Source organism: Lepisosteus oculatus, chromosome 5 (genome assembly GCF_040954835.1).
Source record: "Lepisosteus oculatus isolate fLepOcu1 chromosome 5, fLepOcu1.hap2, whole genome shotgun sequence".
NCBI lineage: Eukaryota > Metazoa > Chordata > Actinopteri > Semionotiformes > Lepisosteidae > Lepisosteus > Lepisosteus oculatus.
In genome coordinates, this window is record NC_090700.1 from 58199582 (window position 1) to 58220833 (window position 21252).

The 21252-nt window shown below is 38.8% G+C and overlaps 1 protein-coding gene across 1 annotated transcript; it reads left to right on the plus strand.

The window, feature by feature from the left end:
* Window positions 1-740: 740 nt before the first annotated feature.
* On the plus strand, window positions 741-20459 carry ice2 (interactor of little elongator complex ELL subunit 2). Its single transcript, XM_015343681.2, has 15 exons — window positions 741-1069; window positions 1953-2057; window positions 2410-2665; window positions 3385-3504; window positions 3633-3767; window positions 4101-4223; window positions 4979-5138; window positions 5345-5529; window positions 6101-7073; window positions 8709-8875; window positions 10493-10622; window positions 14026-14110; window positions 14550-14600; window positions 15332-15593; window positions 19363-20459. Exons 1-15 carry the CDS (start codon window positions 1056-1058, stop codon window positions 19567-19569), a joined length of 2973 nt encoding a protein of 990 aa, XP_015199167.2. The 5' UTR covers window positions 741-1055; the 3' UTR covers window positions 19570-20459.
* The last annotated feature ends 793 nt before the right edge of the window (window positions 20460-21252 follow it).

Below are 21252 nucleotides of genomic sequence, written 5' to 3' on the forward strand. Positions count from 1 at the left end.
GCCCAGTAGCTGTCGTCCTGCTATCACAGGGAAGGGCGGTGACGTCACCCGCTCTGGTACGCCGGCTCTTACACACAGTGCTTGTCGGCCGTAAGCGTTACAATACTATATGATGACAATAGAAATATTAGAAGTAATCTTTGTGATAAAGATAGAAAATAAAAGCTGCCTTGTCATAGAATCGTATGCCAACAAGTGGTCTTCTAATATAATCCAACATTAATAACGACATTGATGTTTGTTCTGATGCTGTTTCCAGAACATGAGAAATAAAGAGAACACTGAAAGTTGTATCTGTCTACATTACTGTGGTATGAAAAGGCACTATACTGAGGTCACTCAATACACACAATAGTTATGACATAATAGTTCTCCAAAACCCCCTCACCTTTAGTAGTATCATTGCTGCTAAAGTCTTAAATAAGACGCTCGTGTGATTATACAACTACTGATTGTGTATCACAGCACATAAGGGTTTAAACTGGCGTGTACAACTGACACTCTTACGTTGTATACATTCATTTACAATATATTTTGTATACATTAGTAATCTACACCAAGCCCCTGCATTGATGATACATGCGATAACACCCTTATAAAGCACAGTTTGCCACTGTATTTCATAACTTGACAGTGGCAGCGGCACTTGCGGGTGTTTCTCACCTCCAGCCTAGGTGGCGCTAGCAGATGGACTGAGGGCTCTCTCTGGTTGCCTGGCACTCTTCTTTGCCAGTGAGCCTTTATCTGTTGTTTTGAATCCCAGACTGCTCTGGAGAAGCTGCCTGCTTGCGGGCAGGGCTTGTAACTTGTGAATACGAGAGTTTGCGGAGTGTTTCCAGTCTGGGGTCGCGGAGATGTTGAACCGGAGAAGATGTGGAGCAGGATCTGTGCAGATTCTTCTACGTCTGCGTGCTGTGAACGCAGCCTGAGCTGTAAGCGTTGTCTCACACAATGCAACTAGTGGATATTGTGACAAAAACCACGTTTCCTTTGCACTCTGAAGCGTGGGCTCAGATATTTTGAAAGCCAAATAATCTGACTTCAAAGTTTTAAATATGGAGTTAAATTGGTAAGTTTTCTTCTGTTTCATTAAATTATTTTATTTGTTATGTCATACACCGTAAGCAAACGTTGGATTTTTTTTCTTTCATTAGGTGACGACCTTTTAAGTTTTATTTGCAGAAACAAGTGACCCACAGTTTTCTAAAAAGTCATCACTGTTTACTGTGTTGGGTTAAAGAACAGGCAGGAGCGACCTTGAAATACATTTATTACAGCAGAAAGTTGAGTGCACCTGAAGGAACTATTTCAAGGTTTTAGAATTAATAGTGAAAATGCATAAAGTAACCCGTTCCGTATTAGCGCACGAATCGTCAAAAGACCAATTGAATTATATGTTGCAGAATTACATTAGAAACACAGCGATGTTGACAGCACGAGACTGTCCGGGACACTGGGTTCGAAACCAGATCCATAGGTGCACACGACAGTCCCAGCCGGTTAGTGGAGAAAGGAGGAAATACTGAATTCCGTTTAGTCAATTCTGTTGGAACATTTTAATTTTGCGTTTTTCAGTGTTTTTGTCTAATTGTGCAAGAGATCATGTTGTCTTCTCCTCTCTAAATGTACTGTATATTTATGTATATCAGGTGTTTTAATGACAGTTCATGTTTTGAGCACTTTTGTATGTTAGACCTAACAAATCCACACGACATGTACATAGTGAAATCCTTAAAATTATTCTTGCATTTGTATATTGCATGTTGAAAATTCAAGTGTTTATTTTTAAACTTCTATGACTGGGCATTACACACTTTAGACTTGTCGACAGAGATTTTGTGCACGTTATCTTTTTGAGAATTATTCATCATTATTAATATTTTTTTCCTGTATGAAGTGTTTGTTTTGCTCTTTAGACGAAGCTTTAATTTATTTTAATTTTTTTCCAACAGGGATGTGGCCCCTAAAAATGGCACTACTGTGTTTTTTTCAAGGGAGGTTTATGATAATTATTCTTTGGCTCCGAATATAAAAGAACTCTGGGCAGTTGCACTCAGGTGTGGTAAATATTTGTCTTCTGACAAAATATTCCTTTTTTCTAAATAGTTTTGTTGTGGCTGAAACAGTCCACAAAAGGGATTTTGAGGAAAGTCAAGGAACAGGGCTGCATCTTTCTCATTTAATTAGTATTGTAAATATCTTTGGTGTGAAACTTTTACTCAAATCTGCTAAAGTAAAGAAGATAATTGAACTTGAGTAAGGTTAATTAGACCTAGATATTTGCTCTACAGATATACTGTAAGAGTTCTTATGTCACTTGAGTGAAGTTATTTGTATATTATCTAGCAACAAAAGTACGGACATTTAGACTAAAGTTCAGAAAAAAATATAATCTTTTTTTTCTTTCAGTCCACCAGTAAAAGCTAAAGAAGCTACAAAAGAGCAAAAATGTGAAGCTAATGATCTCCAGCCCAAATCCACATCTTCAGTTCAAGAAGAAAAGGCTCCTACTTCTGCTCCTGCTGATACAAAAGATGTTTTTCCTGAACCAAAAGTACCCTATCCCTGCTTATCTGGACTGACCCAGGTGGAACAGAAGATGTACATACACATGTTAACGGCCAAATCCAAGAAACTAAATCCCCATGAAATGAAAAACTTCAAGGTGCAGTGTATTCTTTTGTGCACTTTCCTCCTGTGCTGAAGTGCGAGTCCCTGCTTTAGTAGCATTTCAACCATTTAATCGAATTCAGTTTTGTTGTTTTTGATATGACTTATCGTTGCTGCAAAAGCAAAAGAGCAGTCATTTGTTTAAGCGTATCTCAGTGTTATATTGCTGTGGCTACAAGGGTGTTTTATGCAAGAATGCTGAAAAGTGCATTGTCTTTGAATAAGGCAGGAAGAAGGGAGTCCTGAAACCTGTGCCAAGAATATATTTCTATTAAAATACCTTGTTTCTGATGAAAAGCTGAGAATAGCTTTAGAAGAGTGGTGGGAGATACAGGGTGTTCTGTGCTGTGGTAAAACAAATAATAATAATAATAATAATAATAATAATAATAATAATTGCTTACACTTATATAGCGCTTTTTCTGGACACTCCACTCAAAGCGCTTTACAGGTAATGGGGACTCCCCTCCACCACCACCAATGTGTTGTGGGATGTTAACAGTATAAGGTCTTTCTGATGAGAAAAGCCAGTTTCCCCATGTTGAAATCTAACCATCTAGATCCACTGAACCCAGTTGTAAAACTCAAGCACAGCACGATTTAAAATGTAGGTTAGGGAGCTGAAGACTTAGAGGTGCATCCCTCAGTTAGATATCGGAAATTACGATAATGAATTTCATTGTTTTCTCAACATTTGAAATATGTTTATTCCAGCGCTTGCAAGAACTCGTGCAAATCGAAGTGCCAGAGTACATGAAGTTTCTGCAAAACGCAGCAAGGATCTGCAAAGATGATTATAACAGCATTTCAGAAGGCGCAGCCCGCTACTCCGAGGTATACTGTAGCTCCGTGGAATCGCAGAATGTTGTGGGTCTTCCTGTGTGCTGTAATCTTTGACATGCCTTCTTGTCGATGTTCACTGCAGTGTGTTTCATAGCATTTCTGTCCCCTGTCTTGAACAGGAGTATCTCAGAGCTTGTAGTGAGAAAGTGAAGAATTACCCGGAGGTTTATGTCATTCATGAAATGACAAGCATGACAGGAGGCAAATTTAGCCAAGAATTATCTTTGAATTTTGAAAAACATCTTCTTAGTCTGGTAAGTCTGTGTCAATGTTTGTGAAAGTTCTGTGCAACTGCAGCTGTAAAAGCACAATGACAATGTTAGGTGAAATGAAAGAATAATGTTTCTTAAAATTAAGGTTCTATTTATCCTCGAATTACTTATTGTTCTTGAGGTTTAAAGTGTTAATACTGCTGATTGACTATGACTGGGATTCCCCAGGAAACAGCACACAATTAGTAATGGGGTATTTTGTATGAACAGAATGTTAGGGGGAAAAAAACTTCATTAATTTTTTCCAAAGGGACTTTCTTAACATGCTTTTAGAGGTACACTGATATTACAGAGGTAATTTTCGTTTTTTTCTAGGGTCAGGTAAAGATGTTCAAGGCAAAGCCTCTCCTGAATGCCAAAGGCATCCAAATGGCAACAGATTATGAGAGTGTGGCGGCAGAATTTCCTCCCGAGAAGAAAGCTTGCATTGCGCACACAGTATGTATGAGACAGGAACCTTCCCTTTATCACATGGTCTCACTGTTAATATCTCTAAAGGGGAACACCATATTTTATTTATATTTGTGTTCTATTCTTTGTAATATGCTTCAGCTCTTTCATCAGTTTCAGTTAATAATGTTGTAGAGGTAGTGATGTCTAAGAGTAAAACAAACATTGAAATACAGTTGTAAAAATAAGAATTTATTCTTCTTTTTCCAAACGTTGTTGTTGGTGGCTATTGATTTAGCATTTATTTGTATTGTAAATTCTGTTACACCGATTTTGGTGTCTGTTTTTAGCTGTAGACCTGTAGATCTGCAGAAATTCCACCAGAGGGCAGCAAAAACCATCTTCATTTATTTTTAGAACTAAACGTGCACGTTGGAATATGCATGTTAGTAAGAAATGAGGTTAAAAAAAGGAAAAAAATATCCTAGAGATTGACAAATTTTCGAATTAGCAGGATTTATTTCCATGATTGCTTTCATTTTAAGGACAGCTTGGTTCAAAGAATTCAAAAAGTCTTTGTGTTGGTCTGAAAAATTAATGAAAAAAATGTAGAAGCTTTGCATATTATGCCTTTTGTCTTGCCCAACTGTAACACGATCTCAGTTATCACTGCTTGTAAAAATGCTTAGATCCACAGGGATTGAAAGCTTTGGACAAATGCAAATACAGTCATTATTGTACAATATTATTATATATACAGTGAAAATACTATAATGCAAAGACAATAATATTCATTTTTTTAGGACATCAGCAGTGACATGAATGCTGAAAGTCTTTGTATGAAATACAGCCCTCACGTATCTATGACAAGTCAGGCACTTTATACACTTCTGAACAACCATGGGCCAGACTACAATGACTCCTGGGAGTTACCACTATGTGTCAAGAAGATTTCTGGGGAAGGTAAGAAATGAACCAGTGGAGACAAAGTAGAACTGATAACCCATCTGGGTGTCTAGAATGAATGCATTTTATTTCCTATTAACAACTTGACACTCTTAGTTTAATTTGATGCCTGTACTTTGCATATTTTTGTTAAGAATGAATAAACATCTTAAGAGAAGACTGTGCATTCTTCAAACAAAGCTGAGTTCCAGTTTGTCTTCCAGGTGAAAGTGTGAAGAAAGTTGTTTTTATAGACTCTCCCTTATTGAAGAGAGAAATAACTGTGAGGGAGAAAAATCAGATTTTCCACAAGGAAAGCATACATCTTTTGTTGAAGAGTGGCTCTTTAAAGCAGGTTTCTGAGGTGCTGCTCAATAACACAACTCTCGATCCTGTGGTTCCCTGGACAGTAAGTGCAGTTTATCTTCTCGCGTTTGGTTGCTTTTGTTTGTAGATGGCAGCCTTCCATAAGCATACATACTGTAGCCTTAACCTAACGGAGATGGGGAGAAGCCTTTTTAAATATATTGAGCAAGACTCTTTCTGCAGCTTTTTATGAAGATGGTTCAGTGCATGGTTCAGTGCATCTATGTATGTTTTTTTAGAAAACCTTAAAATGTTTGTAAAAGTTAATAAAAATGGCATAAACACATAGTACAAACTGACAGAAGAAGACTTAAGTTTTTTCCCTGTAAAATCCAAATTCCAGCTTTGGTATTTTATAAATGCTTGTGTGTTACTTTTAATCTGATTTCAAAGACAACATAGTAAATGCTGTATAAAATAATGTATCCAAGTTTCACATTCAGGGGTTATTAACAAATTTTAACTGTTTCATGTGTACTACAGAAGCATGCTTATAAAATTGGTTTATGTTAAAACTGTGAAGATTTTTGGATATTTAATTGTGGAGAAAATAACCATTTTTTGTAATTCAGTAACCTCGTGCATTGTTGAAGTAATCTGGCATGTTTCTCCAGGACAGAAGACCTGTATCCTTTGATGATATGGAAGTTACCTTTGAGGCTGACTTCACAGACCTGGAAACGTTTGGAGAATCTTCTTCTTCCTCCAAGATGTCAAATTCCAAAAGTACTTCAAAGAATCTAAAGACAACTGCATCTTGTAAAACACAGGAGGGGTCCCAGTCGAGTGATGCCACAAAACAATTGGGAAAGAGCCCTGCGACTACTTCAGAAGACCTCAAGAGCCCAGATTCTAAATTGGACTTCAAAGGGAAGACATCCTCTAAAGATGACTCCTGGATTGATTTCCAGGATTCTTCGACGTTTGACAGTTCGTTAGACGACACAAGTATAAGCAAGGAGTCTGACGAAGTGGATTGCAAAACCATGGAACCCGATGCTTCTGGTACGACAACGGTTTGTTCAAGCTCTGCAAGATCGCCTGTAATGCAGCAGAAACAAGTGTCCAAGGCAAACCTTTTCTCCTCTGATGCGGATTCTGACGACGAGCGTCTAGTGATCGATGATCCCCTCGCACGCGCCCGTTCGGTGAAAGGCGATGAAAGCCTCTCTCTGGCCTCTGCAAGTGCTGAGCGGCCCGCACAGGTTCCGGAGCCTGTGCCAGACACCCCCAGGTCCCCTTCTCCCGAGCACGGGAGAGAGAGCCTTGCCTCGACGGGCACGAAAGGGATCAGGAGAGCACTCAAGAGGCCCAAAACAGGTGTATCAAAAGACTGTGACCAGCTCGGGCAGATCCTCAAGATGCAGTGTGCGTTGCTGAAGCCCAGCTCAAAGGCAACACAGGAGCCCATGTCGCCACAAGCCAATACTAATAGCTTGCCAGCTACGGCCCAGAGCCACGCCAGGCCGCTGGTGAAGGCCTGTGTTTCATCCTTCCTGGAGGCCAGCCAGAGGACCACTGGAGCTGCCCTGGCTGCTCCTGCGGCCCCACATGCTGACTGCCCTCAGGCCTTGCCACCTCAGAAACGTAAGAGCAGCCATGCTTGGTTTTACGTGCGGGACTAGGTTTTGTAGACTGAAATGGGGTGAGAAAGAGTGGGTGGGGAAAAAAAGTATTTAAAGAAAACTGATGAAAAGGAGGAGTCTTCTTCGATGGCTTGTCGGCAAGGAAAGCAGTAGCGATTCTCCAAGTTATATTCATTCTTCATGTCTGCTGTTATACAATAAGAGCTGGATCTTTTTATTAATAAGAATTTCTTTGTTTGAGGAAATATTTTCTTGGATTAATTTCCGTCATATTAAAAAAGAATTCTTTATCGACTGTGATGCCTTGACAGCAGTCTTTTCTCAAAATGTTTCCAATGAATTATTTGGGTTCTGGAACTCTCCTTGCTTACTGGTACAGTATTGTAATTGTTTCCACCTGGATAGTTTTAAATGTTGATGGAGGGTTTTTTTTGTGCCCTGCAGCTGGAGATAAAACATAAATAAAACTCTGCCAGTTGACACCAGCTGGATATTATAAAAAAAAAACCTCCTCCAGATTTTAGTAATCATGCAAACATCTGTAACATTATCCTCAGCTCACAATTGCAGCTGATCAGTCTTTCTGCCGTTTTCCTGCGGCTGTTCATTTGAAAATATCTTTAGGGTCTGTTTTAAATAATTAGAACGGGTTTGAAGTATCCTGATCATTAATTAACGTACTAATCCTGAAGTTCCTCCCTTAAAGGTGTGCAGTTACCATTCATTTTTAAAACTCTTTTAGTCATCTGAGTTCTAAAAGAATGCAAGGGAAATGTCTGAAAATTAATTTTTATTAGACTTCAAATTCTAGATCTAACAGTACAGCAGTCCCTCGTTATAGAAGCTTAATTCGTTCCTCAAAAAATGAGAACTCATAACAGAAATTAAATTCCCATTACTTCCCATGTTATAATCTCGAGTTGGTCTGGACAACTCAGAAACGCTCCCTCAAAAACCCAAACTTTAATACAGCACAGAACAGTACCTAAGTATGAAAACATTAACATTCCTGGTTAATTATTCAGGTAACATGTTTGAAGTCATTAGCCAGTACATAAACATTAGGCAGTATTCTGTAAGATATGCACTTAACACACACAAGCATTTATTATAAAGAAGTTCTAATGTAATAAAAAGTAAAAAGTAAATTCTTCATCTGAGAAGATGCAAGAAAAGAATAATTATGGCAATGCTTTATGAGAGTCTGGCTCAAAAGAGTGAAAAACAGCTTGTTAAATGAAAAGGCCAGTAGGAATGACTATATTATGTATAAAATAACAGTCGTTGCTTGTAGAGGGTAACTATTTTTTATCTGTTTCTTCTTCTAAGAGGATGTTCAAATTTAATTAATCTTGTACAAGAAGACAGGGCTTCTTGGTTTTTGGGAAAAAAAATGATTGCTCTTGAAAAGTAATGTTAGGTACAGTACATGGTATATTGCACTTATTTTAGACAACACAGTATGTAAAATCTTAGCTCTTGTAGTGCGTTCATTAAAGTGTGGCTGCATTCATAATGGATGACTTCTAATGGGAGTCGTTCACCCAAAAAGCTAGTTCATCATTGGAAGCGTGGAGTTGTCTCCTGATTTGTCAGCTTATGTATCTGTTAAGATTGCGTGTGTTTTGCTTAACAGGGTTGCTTCAAGGTAGCTTGTCAGCAGTGGAGGAGGATGACCAAGAATACAGGGCTCCGCAGGAGGGCAACCTGCTGTACCAGCTCTACAGCCTGGGGGATATGCTGCTGCTGGTGAGGAGCACCATCGAGTCAGCCCTGGCCAAGACTAAGCGGGGCTTCTCCAAGGTTGTATTTCTTTCCTTCTGATGAGCTAGACTCTCTAGTTTTAGGATGTTTTGTCTGACGTGTTTGAATGCGCAGTATTTCTGTTCTAAGGTGCCAACACAATTCACGCACCAGTGTGTGAACTTGCACCAGATCTTGCCAGCTCGCATCTTGTGGTTCCTGAGAGCAGGCTGCTACGTTGTCTGGTGGTTATATGGAGGGTCTCCGTTTGCAAGGTCCAAAAATCACCCGGTTTCTGAGAACTGGAACAGAACTCCTGTCTGTGATGAAAAGATACAAATTGCCTTTCTTATACTTATAATTTCTGAAGCCAGCTTCAGTTCCATAAATTATTCCGCTCCGTTGTTTTGTGTGAAGTTGTTCCTTTATTGTTCAGTGTGGAGATTGCAAAACTCAAAAACGGTGCTTTAAATTTTCCTTCCCAAAACTTGGGCAGGAAGTATCAGTTCTCTAAACAAACGTCTGGACTTGAGCTACGTGAGCCTGTAGCTCTTTAATGTTGTGATGAAAGTAACACCAGAACAAGGACTGTTTCCAAGGTGCAGAATCTGTCTCAGCTTGTGCGTTTCTAGTTTTTTTTTAGGGAAAAAATAACAGTGTTCTTAATGTACCGATAAGTCAAGCTTTTGTTAAAATTTGGCTCAGCTCGATCTACATCCCCCCACTCCCCTTTTGCAAATATGATGTAGTTTCCCATGAAACTTTTCAGCTTCCTCTTAAATTCTGCTTTCAGTCCTTTAAATTGTAAAATTGTTTTGAAATATTTACAGTGCTGAATTTTTAAGTATTATCAACAACTTTAGGCCTCTAAAGGTTTTTTGTTTGTTTTTGTATCCTTTCATAGTGCAGTGATGACTATCATGAAGTGGTACAGATTAAAGATTTAAGCAGATGTGCACACTGTAACTATGCTTAAAATGTTTTGCATGTAATTACAGATTCTTATATAAAATTATGTAAATCTTTTAAGCAAATAAAGTAATTAGGTTTATTTACAGGAAGAAGTGGTCTGGTGTTACTATTGAATTGTCCAAATACAAGAAAAGCTATATACAGTTTAGGTGGGTAGCTGTGTCAGCATGCGTTGGCTGCAAAGGAACAAATAAAGGTTTATTCCAGCTGAAAAGAGAAGAAAGGAAACAACGTTTCGGCCGTGGAGCCTTCTTCGGGTGTCTTCTCTTTTCAGCATGGAATAAACCTATTACTTGTCCCTTATATACAGTTTACTTCAATTTTTACATTTGCTGTATTGATTCCACACTGTACAAAATATAATAGGCATCGTTATAATCACCAGATATCGTCATTGTTTTTTTTTGTACATTTTTAAAGAAATTAACAGATCCCAGTTATCTGGCTGCTATAACTGTGCATTAAAATTTTTGCTGCTTACTTTATATTTTGATGTTCCTAAATTCTGAAGGCAAAATCCTGCAGTGATAAACGGTATGTGTAAGTTTAATAAATGCAATACTTGTAAACATTTACTGGATGGTAATTGTTCATTTTAATACATGTTATCAAATGGGTTATTTTTTTCTATTCGGATTTACGGAGTTTAAAATCAGTAATTTTACCAACTTATTCTGTATTATTTTCTTGTTTTTTTCCCCACAGGTTTTTCCTGTTTATGTTTTACCCAAGTTGGAATATCAGCTCGGCCATGGAGTGGAAATTCTGACAAAAAGTGAAGCTTGTCGCTTGTGGGTGGAAAAACTGTTGCATTCCAACACCATGTTTTATATAGGTAAGGCTTTGGAATTATTGCCAGTGCTGATTATACTTTTGGGAGTCTTTGAATTGACAAGATTAGTTACTTTTTACGATTTTGTGATCTCTTCAACTAGTAAAACATGCATGATTGGTTACAGATATTTTCATAGCTTCATGACAGTCAAGAGTTCGGACTACTACGATTATACTAAGATTGGATGATACTGTTTATTTGTAATTACTTGATTTCCACAATTTATGGTCTGTTTTTTATAAAACAAAACAATGGATAAGTATCTCATAGAAATAATGGGTTTACTAAGGTCATATGCCTTATTTGGTAGTGGGCAGATTGATTTTTGTTCTCAGAAAAAGTGTGATGAAAAGCTGGAACTGTGCCACATGCCAGATTTGTGGCTTTGCTTTGCTGAAGCCTCGGGTTTCTGTGTTTTTGAGATTCATTTTTTCCATGTAAACCACTGAAAAATGAAGGCAGCCTTGTTCTTTTCCACTGTTTTTGGTAATCGTTGACAAGATTGGAGAGACCAAAGACTTCAGGCCTGGTCAAGCAGAAGCAGGAATATCTGAGTGAATCAAACATACAAGGACTAAAGTTTGCTGTACTGCAATTGTTTTCCTTGAGATGACTCGCTCATTGCACTGCTGTGACTGTTTTTAGCTTGTTTGAGATTGTTGCTATACCTACTGTGTTTTTTACATTAGTCTGTCAGACCTTGAAAGGGAGATTAGCTGAATTGCAGGAAGTGAGTTATCCTTTTTCCTGTGTGGTATGATGGCACTGCCAAATGTGATATTAACTGTACATTCATAGCTCGTGCGCAGATTTATTGGTGGCTATTGTGCACATCATCTTCTTATGTGCTGATATGCTTTTACACAAGAAAAATTCATATTAATCTTTATCAAGATATTGCGTAAACCTCAAATAAAACAATACTTGTGTTAATTGGGAGGATTCATTTATGTTAACACTTTCCTCTGTGTAAACAAACATTAACAACAGTTCACAACTCATCATAATGAGTTCTGTCTTAGTATGTAAACCCTAAAACTGGTTCTAAATTCGTATTTTTAGTTTTTCTAAATTATATTGCTGTGTACACAATTTATATGTGTTCTTGTGCACAGCAGTTTTGTTGAGCTGCACAACACCAGCAATCATTCCTGTCTTTAGAGTATCTTAGAATTTTCAACTTCTAAGATAGTTAGTTTAGAATTTTAAGTTAGTTTAGGATTCTAAGAAAGTTTAGAATTCTAAACTTTTTTCCACTGTAGTTCAGAATTGGGGCGGAGTGGTGGCTCTGTGGCTCAGGATCTGCGCCTGTGGCTGGAAGGTTGCCGGTTCAAATCCCGCAGCAGGCAGAGGAATCCTACTCCGTTGGGCCCCTGAGCAAGGCCCTTTACCCCAGCTGCTCCAGGGGCGCTGTACAATGGCTGACCCTGCGCTCTGACCCCCAGCTTCTCTCCCTGTCTGTGTGTCTGTGTCTCATGGAGAGCAAGCTGGGGTATGCGAAAAGACAAATTCCTAATGCAAGAAATTGTAAAGGGTTAATAAAGTGCTGTTATGTTATTCCAAGAGCCCTGCTGTGTGGCGGGGTTCCTGTGTTTCCTGTGTTGGATACTCTACCCTAGTGCCTTAGATTTCTGCCAGCCCCTGCCATTTGCCAGTTTTTCACTTGCAGTCTAAAGATAGGAGGACACTGCACTGCTCACAACGCCTAGAACAGCTTCCGTCTGCTTTATTTTTCACTTCTTTATGCTTACATAGCATCCTGTTCAGCGTTCTTTTTTATTCTTGCCAAATGTGTAAATTGAATATTTCTTTGCTAGTTTGATATGTTTTTTTTTTTTCGTCACCGCAGATCATTTTTCACCGTTGTGTCTTATTTCTTTCCATTATAATTGCCGGTGAACTCCCTGATTTTTGTTTTTTCTGGCAAGATTATTTCTACCATTAAGGGCTCTGACAGAGTTTTTTGTAATTACACTGGAATTCAAGCACTTGGTGAAAAATCTTACGGTCTTTTTGCTTCTTCTATACGTCATTTATGGTCTGGATTTTACAGGAATATTGTTTTTTTAAATCAATAGTTCTTTTTCATAGTATCAGTTATCTAAGATCTTTATCTTAGTAATGTTCCTTTGTTAGTGTTCACATTGAATTCCTGGCCTAAACACCATGTTGCAAAGAAGTATCTGTAGAAAGATCCATCTCATCTAGTATAAACATCACTTTAGCACCTAACAATTAAATCTGAAGGGTTGCGTGAAGGGCTCAGCTCCTCCTCTAATTTTCCTACTAAACTGGGTGTGTGATTTGCAAGTTCACTTTGATGAATTGTCTGAACTATAAACGATCCTTGTTGAGACTGGGAGAGTTGTGACGCTAACGTTACACACCCTTTGGGTCTCAGGATCATCTAAGCGCCAGTTAAAGATATTTTCTAATCACCTGACACACCCTACATGCTGCACATTGTACTAGTAAGTACACTGACCCAAAGATATCCTTTAAAACATGATTACAAAATCCTTCAAAGGCATTAAAGGTAGACAAATCCTGTATTTTAGTTGATTTAATTTTGATTTTTAACAGAAAAATGAACTTGAGCTATTATCATTTTATTTTACTGACTTTCTTTCATTGCTTAATATACTAGCCTGTGAACTTATACTAGCCTGTGTTGTAGCATTTGTTTAAACCGTATCCCTGTAGGTCGAAAAGAATTTCTTAAATACATAAGGTCATGACAGCCTTAGAAGAAGACAGGAATTTCTGACTTCACTCTCAAGGGTGTGGATCGGTGAAGTATCAAGAATGACGCAATGCAGAACACAGGCCTCAACAAGTTTTTTTTCCTTTCCAGTTAACTTTTTTTTTCTCCCTAGTGGAATGCTTGAATTCAAATACTGATGTAAAAAAAAAAACACAATAGTTTTTTTTTACAAGTTGCTTTTTACAGTGCAGGGAAAAGGACTTCATATTTAAATGTCTAATCTGAATCTTTACAGTAGTAAAGTTTTGTATTACCATATATTAATGTTTAAAAATGTACAGTATTTTGAAGGATTCTTAAGTATCACTTGTACTGTCTTCTCCGTGAGCAACACTGCTATCCAAAACCTTGTGAAGCACAGTCAAGCAGGCATGTGTCATTTCCTTTTAAACTACTAGACTCTGGTTATGCAAAAAGCTAAGTGGACTACAATACTTGCAATGGTTGAATCCACACAATGCATGTAATTGGGGATGGAAAATGCTAAAGGCTAAGGGTTGGTTGTGTAAGGATATCGCTCGGAGAATGTCTGCAGACATTTGCACGAATACCGTTGATATTCTTGAAAACTGCATTTCTGTTCTTGCTACGAAACCTTAGTTTACAGTCCTGTATTTGTGCTCTCTTAAACTTCTGCAGGACACATTGATGCACTTACATCAAAGCTGTTTATGCTGGATGAGTTTTTACCAGACTCGAGTACAAATGCATTTGTTGACTTCAAGTGAGTATTCTGTACAGTCAGTACCATATGTCTTGATGCCAGACTTGATACATGAAAATAAAAACCTGAATGTCTTACAAGTGTTTCTTCCCATAAGAGTGTTCTATGTTCATGGTCCAATTTTAATATAGAATTTTTAATCTCTCCCTTTCAAAATTTCTATATTCCTTGATTGCCTGTAGATGATCAAATATAGCTGCATGCTATATTTATGTGATTTGTAATTGTCATGTTTTGCTAAATTAAAATCAGGATGTATGATCTTGATTCTATGAAGTCCATATAAGTACTGTAGTAATTTACTTGTATGTGCACAATGTACAATTACAGTTATCCAAGTCTAGTTTTCTTTCTTTGAAGTCATCAATAAAAGAAATGTCTCTTTGAATGAGGTCATTTTCATTAGTATTCTGTATTAATTTTGTATCTCTGTATTTAGACCAGCAAACATGTTGAACATACTTCACCATTTGTTGAACAAGATTCTTGGGTAAGTGTAATTTCTTTATACCAATGTTTTGCCTTTACAGATTGTGTATTTTAGTCATCCTGTTAACATAAATGCTGGTAGTGTGCAAGTCAGGTGACTATGAAGCCATTGACTAGTTCTGTTATGAGCACATACATGTTTATGTAGTAATCCAACCTCAAAATGAAGGTTTTAAATGGCTTGTTAAAATCATGCAAATTCCAGTGTTAATAAACTGAAGTTTTGGAGGTTTCTTTTCTTTTTTGGAGGTTCAGGACTTTTCTGCAGCTAATGTTTTGTCCTCAGATGATGATAGTGCATTCTTAAGTGTAATTCGGGATGCAGAACCAGGTACCAAGCACACCAAGCCTCAGCATGTTGTCCATCTTGAACAGCCTCTGTCTCAAGATTAGCTTTTTTTTTGTACTAAAAAGTCCTTTGTGGTCTTGTTTTTAAATTGGTAGTTTAGTTTTTCAAAATATATCATGTCTCCTGTTATGAACAATTTAGGCGAATCTAGGCATTGTTCCTTTTAGGATTAAATTTGTTTGATCCTGAAAAAAGGAGCAATAACTATTTACTCCTTTAAACGGTGCAGCTGTCTCAACCCCTGGTCAGGCCAAGAAAGCAATTAGAATGTGTCAAAGAAAGTTGCATTAAATAAAACAATTCACTTTACAGGGCGAGCGTTTTATTAGGATCATTTGTTTGCAGCAAGAGCTTGAAATGTTGAAAGTAAGTCTCCTCGACAGCTTGCAGGAGGGGAGGTATCTGCTGAGCCACAGAGCTGGAGAGGCTTTGGTCACCATTTCCAGAGCGTGTGATGGGATGAAGGTGACACGCGCAACTCTGAACCTGCACGAGGCCCACAGCTCTCCGCCTCGGGCTCCTTCCAGCGGTGTTGTGCCTTGGGTGCCGGTGGACTCCTCTCGCGTGTTGGACTTCCATGTTAAACAGGGCCGCGTCCCCTGCACCTTTCCACCCCGGCCCGCGGCCAAGAAGCAGGGGCACAAGGTATGCCATTTTTGTTGTTTGAGATTCAAGGTAAGAGATTATACATTGAATGGAAACCAGTAAAAAAAAAAATTCACTTCACCGTTGAATCTGTGGTTTGTTGAAAGTTTGCGTGAAATACACCACATCATAATGTGAGTGTCCGATACCTGTTCATGTCTTTTCATTAAATAAATTAGAATTCACAATTAGAATACAAATAATTGCATATAATTATATCGTGCTTTTCTGGACACTCCACTCAAAGCGCTTTACAGGTAATGGGGACTCTCCTCCACCATCTGGATGATGCAACGGCAGCCATAGTGCGCCAGAACGCTCACCACACATCAGCTCTCAGTGGGGAGGAAAACAGAGTAATGAAGCCAGTTCATAGATGGGGATTATTAGGAGGCCATGATTGGTAAGGGCCAGTGGGAAATGTGGCCAGGATGCCGGAGTTACACCCCTATTCTTTTCGAGAAACACCCTGGGATTTTTAATAACCACAGAGAGTCAGGACCAGTTTTACGTCTCATCCGAAGATCGGCACCCTTTTTACAGTATAGTTGCAGGGTGATATGGCTGCTGGCTACCTGAACCCAAATAAATCATTTCCCCAAGCTTTAAATACTTGATGTGTTCAATTCCAGTACTGAAAGAAAAATAATCTGATAGTAAATTTAATTTTATTCTTAAAGAAAAATCTTTTAATTGGATGTCTGGTAACCTTTGAGCTCCCTGTGTGCGAGACCCAGACCAGTTTGATTATTTCTTGCAAGAGACTCCACTGATTGATTATCCATGAAAAAGGGTACAGGGTATTGATTCTTGAATTGCTGACCCATGGTACACTGCCAGTGAATGTTGAAGATTGTACACTCAAGTTAACAGTTCAATGTTGCTTATTAGTTTAGCAAATTAGTGTGACACTTTAAAAAAAAATTAACTGTCAGTGTCGTTGTTGTGTGTGTAGTGGTAATATGCAAGTATGAATTGTGTCCATTAGATTTGGAATTAATTCAGGAATTCAATTCATGGCATTCTAGAATTTCCTTGTCCCTTACCACGGAATCCCTGCTGGAGAGAAGTATGTGGTGTTTCTTGTTTGGCTGATGAGGCAACCTGATTTATATCATTAAAGGCTTGTTCAGGATGTGTCCTTGAGTGAAAGAGTGAAAGGTATTCCAGAGATGACACTGAAGCCCTCTTAGGTACCCTGCTAAAAAGGAGTAGTCTACCATGGCAAGCGTTCCTGATGTCTTTAAGAAGAAATAAAACCATGTAGCAAATATTTGAGTTATTTTCAGAGTCTGGGCATTAAAAGTGGTATTGCTACTTTAAAGTCTGTGACACAGGACTGAGCCACCTTTATGATCAGAGCTTCATATTGTCATATAAAAGGGATTTGGTTTAATGGGAGCCTTAGGTATGGTGATGCTACTGTTTGTTTTTGAGAATTTTGGTTTCTGTAGTGAGGCCAATCGGAAGAGGTGTGATATGCACAGTGAGTTTTAGCAGGGTAACTCGGCTGAGAAGAACAGCCTGGCCGAATGAACGAGAACCTGCCCCGCATAATGAAGCTGCCGCAAGGAAGACGATGGGGTAGAGTGAGGGACGCAAAAATAAATCACACAAGGAGAGAGCAGGAGGCGTGATGTTTATTTATCGGTTGGTGGGAATGGGTGAGATCAGAGCTTGAGCTCCTGTCTGAAATTCATATTCACATTATCTAAGCCACCGCTGGGCGGAGTGGTGGCTCTGTGGCTCAGGATCTGCGCCTGTGACTGGAAGGTTGCCGGTTCAAATCCTGCAGCCGGCAGAGGAATCCTACTCCGTTGAGCCCCTGAGCAAGGCCCTTAACCCTAACTGCTCCAGGGGAGCCGTACAATGGCTGACGCTGCGCTCTGACCCCAAGCTTCTCCCTGTCTGTGTGTCTGTGTCTCCATGGAGAAAAGCTGGGGTATGCAAAAAGACGAATTCCTAATGCACGAAATTGTATAGGGCTAATAAAGAAACATTACATTATTATTACATTATAACTGCAGATGGGAGAGAGGAAAATACTACAGGGAGTACTACATGTGTATGCATGTTACCTAAATTTAACACCAAGAGGAACCTGTGCAGAACAATCAATGATTAGTTCACCAAAAAGTCTGTGTAAACTGCTGTAGCCTCAGCTTTTTCTGTACTTTGCTTTAATTTTGTTTGCACATTTCCTAAGAGTGTATCCTTTAAATGATGATAGATTCACCCCTCCCTGTGAATCTGTGATTTGTCAGCGTTGTTAGGAGCTGAGTTGTTTAGATAGATAAACAGCTGCAGTAACTCCAATAAATGTTTTTTGGTTAATTCATTATTATAGTCAATGACTATTAGTCAATTTAAAGAAAATCAGCCACTGAACCTAGCATACCACGATAAATCTATCTTTATGTATGAAAAAGGATTTTAAACAAAAACACTATGCTGTCCATTTTTTTTTAAATTAAAGAACATATTATGAAGTCGGTCTCAATGTATTGAATCTACTACTTTACAAAACATTGTGCAATGATTAGGTAAATCAGTAAAGATTAATTCCACACTGAAATGTAGAAGGACGACATTTTGGCTGTCTATCCTTTTCAGATGGAAGAGAGAGAGAGGCAGCAGGGACATAAAGTACAAGGAACAGGAGCTTTTTGAACCTTTCCATCCAGTTCCATTTAGTCTCTTCACATCTCTCTACCAGATCTCCCTTTGTCTGATTTTCACTTTGCAGCAAGTGAGAATAAAAATACATGAAGAGCTTCCTCACCTTTTAAGAATGTGTACACATATTTGACCTACAGCATACTTTCTGCTGGCTGTTATGCAATCATTCTCTTCATATGATTACTTCATAGTGAAAAGGATTCAGAAACTAAACTTTTTATGCACAAAGAGGCCTGTTGCAAAATCAGCAGTCATCAGGCCTAGTTGAGTAGCCAGCAGGGCCTCAGCCCCTGATAAAGTTTATGAGGTGGTGTGAGTCACTGGGCTTGAATCTGGAAACTGTGAGACATTCCTCAAACAAAGCCAAGATGCAGTTTAACTCTTGTGGCACTTCCATACTGCATGCTCTGAAAGACTGGAAACTGTGGAGTTGAAAGTGAAAATTAATTTCCTTTAAATTCTGAATTATTCTCTGTCAATAAATGACATTGAGCCACAAGTGTTTTTTATATTTTTTCTTTGAATGGCCATACTGCAGCTGTTATGTATTACTAGTCTGTGCATATGCCTGTAATTGTAACCTGTCTGTATTGTGATCCCTGTTTTAGACAAAATAATCCCTGTATTTAATAGATTAGGAGAAGGTTTTTTGTATGCCTCTTTGAGAATTTCCATTACACAAACTAAGCTTTTCTGTATCTGTCACAACATTATTTGAATACAACAAAATGCTTTGCTTCCCTTAATAAAAGCATTTCCACTGCTTTGAGTTTAATATGAATATGTAACACAGATCTAAAAATCAAACTAGTTGACACATTTAACATTTGAATCGCTATCATGTTGACTCAAACAAGATGCCTACCTTAAAACTATTCAAAGGCTTAAAAGACAGAATGATCTACAACAACACAAAGAATATTGTGGTTTCCTTGGCTTTAAGTGAACTATAATCCTTAAACTAAAAGATCCAGAAAAGTTAACCAGGTCCTGAAACTCCCGTCATCTCGGGTTCTGTGTGCTGCTCAGTGTTGCAGAAGAGCTCCAGCCCACATTGTTTTCCGCTGTTCCTTGAATTCCTCTTCTTCAGGTGGGTGTGGCCAAAGGCAGCGAGCCCAGTGCCGGCACAGGAACGGCTGTCGCCATGGAAACAAAGAGCAGCGAGCCGCCAGCTCAGCCAGGCCAGCAGCCGGGCGGGGCAGCCAAAAAGAAGAAGAAGAACAAGGGAAAGCGAGCTAATCGGGCTCTGAAGAGGAGGCAGAAGAAACTACAGCAGAAGGCACAAGCCACAGCATAGCGCGTATAAAAGTAAAGCTGAATATGGAAACCCATCCCTGCAGAAGAGGGTTTCTAAATTCTAAACCAAAAAAAAAGACAGAGGGATTATTTTGTTCAGGAAGTGATTTCTTTTAATAGCACTTTTAAAGTTAGGAAACGTGTTTCATGTGACTCCATTTACTCAGTTGACACTTTGGCTTGACCTTCTGGAGAATGTTATGAAGCCCGTCTTCACATATACTTGCAAACACATTTCGCAAGCACGTCTGTGCAGAATCTCAGCTATTGTAAATCAAGTTCTTGGTCTTGTCAGATTTAGCTAAAATATGAGGCAGATTGTTTTCAATAATTTGTCAGCCGATCTGATACCTTTCCAAAAATGATGCACCTAAAGAAGAGCAAACTTAAAAAGTTGTGGGAAACGTTTCTATACTCTGCAATAGGTGGGCACCGACAGCCGTTCGTTTCCCATGGAAATGGGGAGACGAACATTTGTTTAATTCTGAATATGTAATCTCTCTTATGATGTAGGTTGTATTTTTTATTTGTTCCACAACAGAAAGGGAACAATTCTGCCTTGGTTTTAAAGAAATTGTGCTTCTTGTGGACATTGTGCCAGATCTGTGGTATGTTTTGCACTGTTTAAGACAGTTTGAATCCGTGTGCCTCTGACGCCAGCTGAGTTTGACCTTACTCCAGCTACAGATGGACATGACTGCAAAATGTTTCCAGTTAAGATGCTTAACTCTTTGTAATCATCAGTCTCTAGTTATGACCCTGAAGATGCCATTGAGAACCACAAGACTGTTGTCTCCCAGTATTAAGCTGAAGTAAAAGCTGTATTATCTATTGAAAGGTGTACAATTCTTTTGTAAATTGAAGGATGTATTAAAGGATTGTTTGTTGCAATCTTGGTTTTCCTTTGGAGGAATCTTGGGGCAAGCGTGTGTGTGAATGCAGTTTAACTGTAGAGTAATATAACACCCTTGAGGGCTTCTTGGCAATTTGAAAATGTCTGGCCAGAAACAACATACAAAGGAAAGCGGGCTAGGTGCCCCTCCCAGCAGGGAATCGTATGCGTGGGTTGTCTTGATTGAGTCACTAAATTTGTAAAAATAAACATAAACTTGAGGGTTGAGAATGAGAACTGAAGTAATGTTGGGGGCGGGGAGACCCTAATTAGCAGCTATCAGTCCAGAGTGTTCCTCTTACTCTGCGATCTCTGTTGCCCGAACACCACCCGCCCGCCCACTCTGACACTGTAGGCTTCACAGTTCCAGAACAGAATCCATCTGTCAGCCTGAACACAAACCTGTTAAACAACCATTAATAGGTTGTGCATTTATGATGGGCAGATAAGTGTTTCAAAAATCCCCCTAATATTTGTTTGCTTTTGCAGAGGTGCAACAAGTACATTTGAGGCAAGACACCTGAAAGAATGGGAGTTCTTGAACTCGCAAAATAAAGCAGGGATGATTCTTATTATAGATTGAATTCAATGCTTTAAAAGCTGAAGGTGTGTTTAAAAATGTACCCTAGATAGAAAATTGAAAGCAGCCTTTTACAATAGTTTGACTGGAGCAAACCCCAGAAGAGACTGATTTCCCAGGACCCGGGAAGAACACCACAGCCTTAAACCATGTGACTGCAGGTGTGACTGGCTCAGCTGCGACAACTGATTCCACATAATGGGTGTAAAAAG

Coding starts and splice junctions, on each gene's coding strand:
- ice2 (XM_015343681.2), top strand. Junction 2,666..3,384: donor ATGAAATGAAAAACTTCAAG/GTGCAGTGTATT, acceptor TGTTTATTCCAG/CGCTTGCAAGAACTCGTGCA. Junction 14,601..15,331: donor TTGTTGAACAAGATTCTTGG/GTAAGTGTAATT, acceptor TCTCCTCGACAG/CTTGCAGGAGGGGAGGTATC.